Below are 11575 nucleotides of genomic sequence, written 5' to 3'. Positions count from 1 at the left end.
GTTGTCAATGTTGGAAATTCTTAAATAAAACTGATTTAAATAATATGTGTCTTTGTTTTGCAGCTCTGAATGCAAAGAATTCATAGCAGTTAATTCCCCTTTTTTGACCCTTTTGAGATGGAATTTTCATAAAGTTTCTTAGCAATAGATTATTTTGCTTCAAATAAACTTATTTGAAAAGTTGTCTCAAGTTAAATGGATTCATCATCACCTGTCATGCATTGACACCTAATACCCAGACTTAATTGCTATTGGTTCTTGCATTATTCAAAGTGGATAGTTCATTTTTACTTTCTTTTTAAATCTGGTTTTTAATAAGTCTGGGTAACCACACCTAAAATGGTAAGCAGTACCCTCTGGCTCTTCCTTGCTTGGTGCCTCTGTGCATTTGAGTAATGCTCTATTTCCATGGCTTGTACAAAATCTCTACTTTGGGAAATCATGCCTTCCAAAAATATGGGCATAACAGTGTTAATAATTTCCCATGCTTTGTAGCAAAGCATATCAATTACAGAAAGAATCTTTCTAGTTTGGAATTTGAAAAGTGGAATTAATTGCCATAGGGCTAAAGTAGAAGAAACCACAAATTGTCTTGTTCCTGAAATCCATGAAGTTGCCTGATGGCTTTAAGAACTAATAAAGTGGGTTGTCTGTGGAAGTGTTAAGTAAAATGGGCTTTGCCCTCCAAGGGGGGGGATATGGTAATGTTAATAAAATCACAACACTCACAGTGCTTTGTTAAGTTTGTAAAAGTAATAATACATTGACTATTGTACTTACTTTGTAACTAATTCTGAGAGAGTTGAGCTTATTTTCTAGGTAAAATGTTTGTGTTGGTAGTATACTTAATACCTTCATCTAATTAGGTTATGATAAGTAGGTTTGTCCTTTTGCAAGTACTGTGTTTTAAACATAAATGAAGTCATTCTTTAGACTTGTGATCATCACATTGTTAATTCAATTTCTGTGTAAAAGGATCTTGAGTTATTTTAGGTTCGGGGTTTTTTGTTTGGTTTTGGTTTGTTGGTTTGGTTTTGGTTTTTGGTGTTTTGGTTTTTGTTTTTGTTTTTTCCTGCATCTAAATCTGCATGATTTCCAAACCCTGTACCATCTGAATTTTGCATTTTAGCACTTGCACTATTACTCAGCAGCAGTAACATGATAACACTTAACATGGTATTCGGGGACCTCCAAAGACTTAACAGCCAAGGCTTCAAGGAACCCAGGGGTAAGTTAACTCATCGATGGCATGGCTTTAATCCCTTATTTACACCTGTGTAAATCTAGTATTGACTCATAAGAGGCTTTCTTTGTTGCCTTATATTAGCTTATTTCTGGTGCTACATAGCTATGGGTCTTTTATTCTGCCCTTTTTAAAAAATAACAAAACCCAACAACAAACAACTTTAGTAGTACTTAAACTGCCCAAACGAAAAATGTTTTAATAGTCTTATCTGGTCATCTAAATGGCATTCATTCTAAAAGTATTTTGAAGCAGTTGAATAAAAATTTTTGTTGACACCACAGTTTAGTGTCTGGAGTCTTACTGGAAAAACAATTATTTTTTATATGTGGCAAGAATGCTGGAAGTTTACATTTTTAAAAAAATGAGTCTGAAAAGACTAAAATGTAAAAAATTTTACATACACCATTAAAAATGCTATTTAGAATTAAAACTTTCACTAAATATAACTTAAACATTTTTGGATCAGGCTAGATGACTAAAATGAAATTTTAAGCCAGAGCATAAGAGTGAAAAAGTAAGGAGAAAGCTATACTTCGTTTTTTTTGTATACTGGCTTAGATAGCTCTTAATAGTGCATCAGAGTTGCGTGTTACTCAGCTGTATGGAATGTGGTCTGTTGACTTTCGTGTGCCCAATTCATTCATCTTTGGAAGAGAAAAACTACAGATTGCTGTTTTTACTATCTATTCTTTCTAGTGTATTTCATCTTAAGAATACGCCACAGATGATTCAACCATTCTTCTGACTTTGAACCCTATCTAGGTTATTCTCAGTTGCTATAAACCTTTTTATAGGCTAAATTTGTAGCATTACATTCCTAGATCTAAGTGAAAAAGTTGACTCTTGGTATTTTTCAGAAATCAATCAATACATGACTTAAAAGATGAGTATTTCTGACTTATTTACCAAAAAAGTGATTAAAGGTAACTTCTGCACAGGTGTTGCTATCATGCATACTAAAGCAGCCTAACATGACTGAGAATAGTCCCTACCCAAAGCCAGCAAAGGCCAAAGCCAAACAGTTGATAGAAATGGCCAGTGTGAAAATTATTCCAGTAATGAAGTAGTTAAATGAAAATATAAGCATGAAAAAAAAAAAGAAAATATAAGCATGGGTTTACATTGTTGTTGTTGTTGTTATGTGCCGTCGAGTCGTTTCCGACTCATATCGACCCTATGCACAACAGCCCTAAACCCTGCTCTATCCTGCGCCAACCGCACTGCCCCCGACACACCATGTTATTGTTATGGCTTATAGCCCCTTGAGTCAAAGAAAGGAGTGACAAAGCTGGCAGGCCAGAAAGCTGCTATAAAAGGGCAGGCTCATCAGAGTTTTGCTTTTGTCTGGTTGAGCTGAGTAGTAAGTGTTAGGCTATTGATTCTTAGTTAAAATACTACTGCTAACATCTTTTACAAGTCTTTTTAAAAAGAAAGACTACTGATTGAAAACACAAGTTAAAATTTACTAATTATGTTTTTGATCCAGGGAATGTAATTGGTGACTTTTGTATAGACCCCATACTGCTCAGCTTCCCCACAGTTAATGGAACCCCAAGACACTATTCCTCCCACAATCCATCTCTGTGTCTCATTGTCTAGAAACACCAGTGCGCCTCCACTGTCACCTTTACAGCTGTCCTTTCCCCCACTTTCTAAGCCAGCACATAGCATGTTATCAGTTACTCTAACCCCTGGGTAGGCCTGCTTTTCATACGCAGCAGTGCATTTTTGGTGGTCAACAATTGGTATGTCAACAAACATTAGATTTCTGGCAAGAAAACCCCTTTGTGTTAAACCCCATCCAGCTACAGTTCCAGTGGAGCCTATAAAGGATTCTGCTTCTTTTCTTGGCAAACAAATAGGCATAATGTTGTTGTTGATTACAACTTTGTCCTTCAGTTTAATCAGTGCTATATCATTGTTGAAATCGGCACCATGAGTGTAACCTTCATGTATATAAATGGCTTCTGCCCAGGCTTGTGTATAATGAGGCGAGACTCTCTTCAGGGCACCCATTCTGATGTCTAGGGAAGAAGCGTCATCCTTTTGCTCATAGATGGCGTGAGCAGCTGTTAGGATCCAGTTATCATCTAAGAGTGCACCTGCTGCTGTAGTTTCCCCTAATAGCAGCACTTGCCAAGGGAAGTCACCAGGCTTTGCACTTTGTCCTCCATATATACGTTGTCCTACAGTACGGGCTGATAAACCGCAAACTGGAGAAAGAAGGAAACATAACAGAGGCTTAATAAAAGCCTGTGGTGGTTTTCTGAAATTTTCAGCCACTTTGGAGTTGTATGTATTTTCTATCAGTCAGAATCTACATCAGTTGAATTGATAACATCCACAGGCAAGGGACACTAGTGATAACTGCACAGTTCAAAGACCTGTTAAATTTGGTACTCCTTAGCTGTTTAAAACATCAGATAACTAAAATGTGTTTTGCTAAAGGAATCTCATCTGAAAGATAAGGAAATTAATGAAAGGGTGAGGAAGAATTATTATCTTCCAACTAATGCGCAGGGGTGAAAACCTTTCGTTGCTTTTAGTTTCCTGTTTGTAAAATTAGGTACTTGCTGTGTAACTTTGGTAATGTTGACACTGATGTCATTGCCATAGGATTTGCAGAATCTTAACCTTTGAACAGCCAGATAATCTAGAAATTAGTTGTTTTGGCCTAGTCATGTCTTCCAAATTAAGTTTTACTGTATCTTTATTGCTATCAAAATACGTTCATTAATGTAGCGTATATGCTGCTTTTGTTAGCATATGTAGTTGTATTGAAACTTAAAATTGTGAGTCAAAATACTGATAATTAAAGCTATGCCAAAGAGCACAGGATAATGGATATATTAGAATCTTTCTGTGATTTGTGGTTTATCTTTAGAGCCAAGTGTAAAAATTCTATAGTACATTTAAAAGGCACAGTGCATTACTGTTTAAAAATTAGATCTTGAAAACAATTGCTTAGGAAAATTACAGTTATTAGCTTTGAGTTTTACTAGCATTTTTACAGAGAATAAAAAATTAACAGAACTTAATGCTTATAAATGGATTACAATAATGTTAAAAATTTATTTTTTATGCCTGCCTAGTTAGAAGGTTAAAAAAATAATCAAACGACTGATACAGTCAGCACCCAGCAACCTCTACATGCAAAAATGGATAATGAGAACGTATTACTTGGACATAATAACTTGGTCTAAGAGCCAAGTGCTGAAGTTACATTTCTGCCTGCCACAGCTAAATCTCTTCTTATTCTCTGCTACCCAGTTCTGCTTTCCATCAATTATGAATCTCTTGTATAAATGTATCCATTACCAGGCTCACAGACTGGGAGTGATTTTTCTCCTTTGGCGCTCTTCCAGAATCCATCAGCCTCACACACATATTTACCTGCAAATCATTGGAAACGCAAGAAATGTTTAACTGCATGTATAAGGTGGTTGTCATTTGCTTGAATACCCCCTTGAAAAATGTTGATTCTTGAGCATCCATGGGAAATAGAGGTGTCTGAGTAACCATTTTACATGATTTCATAAATAGCGGTCTCTGCATTACCATGTGTGCTTGCAAAGTGCAAAACCATTTAGATGTATAACTTGAATATGTATCAAGATCTCAAGTGCTTAATGATAAGGTTTTGACTTGTTAAATTAAACCATTTGGAATATATTGTGTGTTTGTAGTAGTCATTTACTCGATAAGATCTGTTTTTGGATTCTTGCAAATTGGCATTAAAGTCACTTCACTTCTAGTAGTTCCCTTCGCAGTGGGAGAAGTGCCTTCTAATCACTTGTCTTCCCTTAGCCGAAAATGGTGCTGCTTTGAGAGTGAGAGCTTATGTTCCACTGCCACCCACCTCCAACTCTGAAATACTTACCATTATTACTCATTTTCATTGTGTAGAAGTTTTCTCTACACCTGTACTGAATCACAGCTTTGTAAGTGGTCACATCAGGACCTGTGATATAGTCAGTGTAGCCATTGGGTAGATCATCTGGAGGGCCACAGTCTACTACTAATAAAGAAACATGCAGGAAGAGATCAGTTGCATTTAAGATATGACCAGGTAAAACATCTGGAGACTAACCTAGGTAGGTGGCTGCCTTGGGAGGTCTATAACTTGAAATCATAATAGTCCTCTGTGAAATGGGCATATTTTATTACATCTCTCAAAATGGGAATTGGTGTGATTTCAGAGTTCATTCCCCTACCTGACTAAATGGCTACCTTGAGATGGAGGTGGCCATGGGAAAAACTAGAAGAGAGTTTGAAGCCACTTGGGGTTTTTTTTTTACACTTGAAGAATATCACCTAGGAGAAAACAGTGGCACAACCTAGATCCATAGAAGATGGCTCTGTAGGGCCTTAAAGGTGGAAAATGACAATAAAGCACAGATGATGATTCAAGGACTTAGCTTGTTCTTAATAAAAATCTTTTGTTGTTAGGTGCCATCGAGTCAAGTACAGCTCAGTGACCCTGTGAACAAAAGATCTGAACCCTGTTCTGTACCATCCTCACACTTCCTATAGCAACGCTATGAACGGAAGACCTGAACACTTGTATAACTTTCAGTGTTTCTCCACCATAGAGTTTCTGGAGGCAAGCTATTTCTGAAGTAGATGACATTCCTGCTTCCAAGTTTGTTTTAATCGGGAAGTTCTACCACTGACCCCCAAAGGTAACCATTATCACATTTGACAGACAGTGTCACAGTGCTTAGTATCACAGCAACCACAAGTTACCTCTGTACAGCAAATGGACAGAACAGTGCTATACCACTTATAAAAATTACCAAAGTCCATTATAACCAGGCCTGAGATTAAAATCACCCACCTTTAGCTTGGTAACATAACTTTATTAGGCCAACAGAGCTCTATTATTACTAAGTGCCTGCAAATCTCTGTAGTATCTGGCTGCTGCAGAGGACTTTCAAACTGGATTCCAGCCCCCTACTTCCTAGTACTAGAGCCCATTGCCACAGTCACCATGTCCACCTAGTCAAGGGCCTTCCTCTCCTTTGCCAGTCCTAGTCCCCTCCTAGCAGCATATCCTCCATGGAATAGCCTCTCCTAGCAACATGTCTAAAGTATGTGAGGCAAGGCCTCCTCATTGTTGCTTCCAAAGAGCACTCCAGCAGTCCGTGGGATGTTCAGTGCTTGTCAACACCGTAGTTCAAAGACATCAATTCTGTCCTTATTCACCGTCCTACCATCAGATGCATGAGCAAGTGAGCAGAAAGACTATGGCCTGAAATCAGATGGACCTTAGTCCTCAAACTGACATTGTTACTCCCCAGTAAGTTGGAGAGACCACCTAACCACATTTTCCATTGCCCTAACTGCAGACTTTATGCTAGTGCAATGCATCTCCTTATTTCCTGACTACTGGTACCAAGGGTGTTAATAGTGGATTTGAACTCTTCTCCATCATGCTGCTGCTTATTTTCCCAGTGCAGTGTGGCTCCTTATTTCTTGACTAGGGTGTTAAATGTGGATCCAAGCAAGGTGAAGTTGTTGACAGTTTGAATCTCTCCTCCATCATGATGCCTATAGGTTTGCAGTCTATTTCAAAGGCTGCATGCCTTGATCTTCTGCAACAAGTGCTTTAAGTCTTCACTCAGCAAGCAAGATTGTGTCATCAGCATTATTCATAATTATTGATGAGCTCCACCCAAGAAGACTGCAGTGATAAATCTCAGGGTGTTGGCTAGTTCGTACTTTAGAGTTGTTAAGTGCCCTCGAGTGGCAGGTGACTCATAGCGACCCTGTGATTCAGTTATTAGGATGTCAGCTACGACTTAGTGACCCTGTGAACAGGAACTCAGAACCCTGTCCTATCCTGAGTCAGTCTCACTGTCTAGTATGCCTTCTGTCCCCATTGCTACAGTCACTGTGTCAATTTTATCCAGGGTCTTCCTCTTCTGCATTGACCCACTACTCTTCCACGCATGCCCAAAGTATGTCTTTGGAGTTTCAGAGTCCTTCCAAGGAGCAACCTGGCTTTGCCTTCTCCAGAACAAACCTGTTCTTTTGGCAGTCTTATGGTGTGCCCAGTACTCTTCTCCAGCACCACAACTCAAAGGTGTTGGTGATTGTTCTGTCATCCTTAGTTATGTTCAACTCTGCTGCGTAGCAAGTAATTGTGAAGACCCAGGCTTGGGTCAGGCACACCTTAGACTCCAGACTGAAGTTGTTGCTCTTCACGCTAGACGTTTATGACAGCAGACTTACCTATTCTGACTCATGTTTTTATTTCCTTATTGCTAGTGCCAAGTGTTGATGAAATTGTCAGTAATATCAATCTCTTCTCCATCTATCATGCTGCTGCCAATTGGCCTGGTAGTGAGAATCTTGTCTTGATGTTGAAATGCAATCTATATTGAAGGCTGCAGTCTTTGACCTTCTGCAGCAAACACTTCAGGTCCACAGTTTCAGTGAGCAAGGTTGTGCCATCTGCATAATGCAGGTTGTTGGTAAGTCTTCCTCCAATCGGATGCCACATTTCTCATAAAGGAAACATCCCTGATGCACTTCTTTCTTGATTGTGAGCCATTTGGTGTCTTCATGTTCAGACACCTGCATCCTGGTGTAGGTAGAACTTTCACTTGAGCACAATCAAGTGTTCTGGGATTCCCATTCTTAATGTTAGCCACAATTTGTTGTGTTCCACACATTCAAATGCCTTTGCATAGTCAATAAAGCACAAATAGACATTCCTCTCGTACGCTCTGCTTCCAGCCAGGATCAGTGAATTCTGTCAAAGCACTCTACTTGTCTCATTACCATCTAGTCAGTCCTAGTGGACTGTCTTGGAAGGACATTCAGGGTGCTCCTTAGAAGTCAGGGAGTTGACACTTGGTCTCGCATACTTGGGGCCTATTAGCAGGGGCCAGTCCTTGGGAAAATGTGTCATGCTGGGAAGGGTAGAGGAGAGAGGAAGACCCTCAGTTAAATTGGCACAGTGACTGACAGAAGCCAGTACAAGGTTCACAGTGTTTCTGAGTTGGTGACACCTAACTTGTAGTTAGGCAGTTGCACCACTTTTGGCAGCTTGCATCCACCAACACTCCTCAAGAAAAATTAAAAATATCATTTACAGCTCAGAAACCAACTGCACGGTCAGCCATGAGTCAGGTTCTGGCTTGGCAAGAAACATATGTGCTCTTTGATCTACAAATGGTACACTCTTACCCTAGTTTGGTGGATAGGTTTGTACACAATTACTCTCATCCCTGCATACAAAGTATGTATTCACATGTATGATAAACACCTCAGTTAAGGAGCCCTGGTGGTGCGGATGGTTAGGAGAACTAGCAAGTTGATTCAAACCCACCAAGCTTTCACCCACAAGGAAAAGACCTGGCAGTCTACTTTCTTAAAGATCACAGCCAAGGAAACCCCATGGGGCAGTTCTCAGAGTTGATATTTTGAATCCACCAAGAGGTTCCTCCGAAGGCAGGCGTGGTGATCTGATTCAGGGCCTACTATTATGGAGTAGTTCCTCGCGGGTTCGCCATGAATTAGAATCTAACAAATGTACCCCGAAGTACTGATTGTGAAAATGCAGGTTAACAAAAATCCTCCATTGCTCCTGAGTCCGTTCCAGCTCTTGGTTGGCCATCAGGTAGGCTTCTGAGGCTCTAAATCTTATGAGATTATCTTCCATGGAGCAGCTGGTGGGTTCAAACTGCTGACCTTGCAACAACAGCCCAACACCTAAAGCACTATCCCACCAGAGCTCTTAGATTCTCAAATGTAATTGTCTGCAGTTCCCCCTTTACTACAATGAATATGTATTTCCTACTTAGAAAAAGTGTGTTTTTAAATAGCACACTCTTAAAGGAACTACCTTTTCCAGGTCACCTACAACATCGATAAAGCGTTCATTTGAGTTATGTGCCATCATGTCAACTGACTCGTAGCGACCCTGTCTGTCTGTGCCAGTAGATCAAAGCATTGCCCTATCCTGCACCATCTTCATAGTCTCCACGCTCAAACCCATTGTTGCGGTCACTCTGTCATTAAGGTCACCTGAGGGGCTCATTTTCTGGTACAATAGTGAACCATGTTCCACTGCTATTCATAGGGGTCTGGAGGCCTCTTAGTTTAGGAGTGGATAGCCAGTCCTGCTTGCTAGAAGCTCAGCTGAAACCTATTCACCATGGGTCATCACAGTGTTTGAAATACCAGTAGCACAGCTCCCAGCATCCGTGAAAGCCACCACAGTCCAGGAAACTGACAGGAGAGTTAGAAACCGGAAAATGGGCAGACGAGGAATTCAAACCAATAAATAGAATCATGAAAGCATACAAACAAATGCAGTAGAAGTAGGAATAGCGGTTCGAATCTACCAGATGCTCTGCTGGAGAAGGAGGGGCAATCGACAGCACACAACAAAGAAAAAGAAAAGGAGGGATAGCAGGGAAGGAAGCAGTTACGGGTGTTGCCATCACCACGTGACCATACGGCTGCATTCTGGCATCTGTTGGTCCCAAGATCCGTCTTTCTGACAGACTGCAACAAATGACTTCAGGGGTAAGTAACCCTAGGGAGGAATTAAGAAGATGCTCATTTCCCTATTCACATCATCAAGCCCGCTCCATAAAGCTGTGTTCTACCCTCACATTTGGCATGGAAGCGCCCGGAGGTGATGTTCATCCATGGTCCGTGGTGGCTTTAGTGTATGGTGGTGACATGCTGGGCACCTGACGCTTGAGCGCTTGGCCCAGCCCAGCGCCTGGACGCATGTGCATGTTTGCCCCTGACAGCTCCTCAGTGGTCCTGTCTTCTGTGTTAAGTATCTTTTCCCAATATGCATTAGCATTTTGTGAGAACTTTGCTGCTATTTGATAATTTTTTTCTTCCTACTTTAATAATATATTAGAGCTTCTGAAGACACTGTAGAGGCATTCAAAATGGTCCAGCATCTGACCTACCTTTGGTAAGCTGTCCTGCGACAGCTGCTAACAAAAGTAGGCTATCCCGAACCCCTCCTAGTAGAATTGTTTACTTTTACCAATTGTTTACCAAGAAGTTGGGGAAAGCACCACAATCTGCATGTGATGTGTGCCCAGGCTGACAAGAGTGGGTGCTGTGAGACCTCAAGTTCTCATGAGGTTGTCAAAGGGAAAAAAAAAAAAAGGTCAGCAGAGCTTAAGGTGGCTCCAAGTGTGGTGGGTGTGTCGGTGACAGGATCAAGCCTGCCTGCCTGCCTGCCTGCCTGCCTGCCTGCCTGCCTGCCTTATTAAGGAGCAGGAAATTGTTGGCAAAGTACTGAAGGTACAAAAATAAAGCTAGATAAAAAATGGTGTTCTTTTAATAAAATATATTTTGTTCTGTCAATAAAAAAAAAAAATAGAACATAGTAGAGCTCATGAGTTTTCCCTGGCAGCCCATCAGTATTTTGTTGTATCAAAGGTTTGTGATTTTAAAAGAAAACAGAAATCTTTGGGAGAGGCCAGTGTGATCAGACAAGGACCCAGGTATCTCAGTGTCTTTGTAGCTTTGCCTTTAAAGGAGGAAGACAGTTCAATCCTTTCATAAGCCCTGTGTGTGTGCACTCAACCAGCTTTCACTGCTTTTACAGGAATTTAGTTTTTTAATTTACTGAGATTATTCTTTAAAATGCCACATTAAAGATGTTTTAGTCAAGGGAGCTCTGGTGGCCTACTGTCAAGAAGCTGCCCTGCATCCCCGAAGGTGTGTGGTTCAAATCCACCAGGTGCTCCACTGGAGGAGGCTGCAGGAGGGGCAGTCTCTTCCTGTGCCGGCTGGATCCGACTTGGCAGTACACAACAAGAAAAAAAATTATTTGGGCAGAAGCTTTATCCTTCCGATCAGAAAGTGAACAGGTTTGCAGTCCAAAAAGTTGTGGAAAGAACCTGCTCAAGAAGTTTCACAAGGTGGGGAGTCCGTCACCCCTTATTTTGTTTTGTCCTCCACAAGATGCTGGATTGCAGAGCTAGCTATCACTCCAATGTTATTACTTTTTACCGCTGGGACTCGGTGACAATTTTGAAGACCATAAAAAGGACGTGTTAATCTCTTACCTGTGCCCTTAAAGCCACACGCTAAGCATTTTTTAAAATTATACTCCCTCTCCCTTAACAGTGATCACTATTTATAACTTTGCCGAATATACTATTTCCAAGGGCCATCTCATTTTTTGCGTACCCATGAGTTGTTGCATGCAAAGGTCACTGTTTGGCTGGGGGAGGAATGTTAATTTAACACAAGGCAATGTTGTAGAGACTGTGGACCAGGGAAAGCAAGCTCATCTTTCTGTTGGACCAGAGCTCCTGCAAAAGTAGTTTTTAAAAAGAATTC

General features: G+C 40.6%; 1 protein-coding gene across 1 annotated transcript in view; it reads right to left on the bottom strand.

The window, feature by feature from the left end:
- Positions 1-2701: 2701 nt before the first annotated feature.
- MASP2 (mannan-binding lectin serine peptidase 2) overlaps positions 2702-11575 on the bottom strand; it is a 19704-nt gene continuing 10830 nt past the window's right edge. Inside the window, exons 8-11 of the mRNA XM_006885900.1 lie at positions 9716-9794; positions 5127-5264; positions 4565-4639; positions 2702-3459 (exon numbers count right to left, since the gene is read on the bottom strand). Of these exons, the coding sequence (XP_006885962.1) occupies positions 2702-3459; positions 4565-4639; positions 5127-5264; positions 9716-9794 (1050 nt within the window). The remainder of the gene's footprint in view (positions 3460-4564; positions 4640-5126; positions 5265-9715; positions 9795-11575) is intronic.

This window comes from Elephantulus edwardii, unplaced genomic scaffold (assembly GCF_000299155.1).
Source record: "Elephantulus edwardii isolate Elephantulus edwardi_28Jun2011 unplaced genomic scaffold, EleEdw1.0 scaffold00045, whole genome shotgun sequence".
NCBI classification, from domain to species: domain Eukaryota; kingdom Metazoa; phylum Chordata; class Mammalia; order Macroscelidea; family Macroscelididae; genus Elephantulus; species Elephantulus edwardii.
The sequence above is the reverse complement of the archived record's forward strand: the minus strand, read 5'-3'. Positions and strand labels throughout refer to the sequence as shown.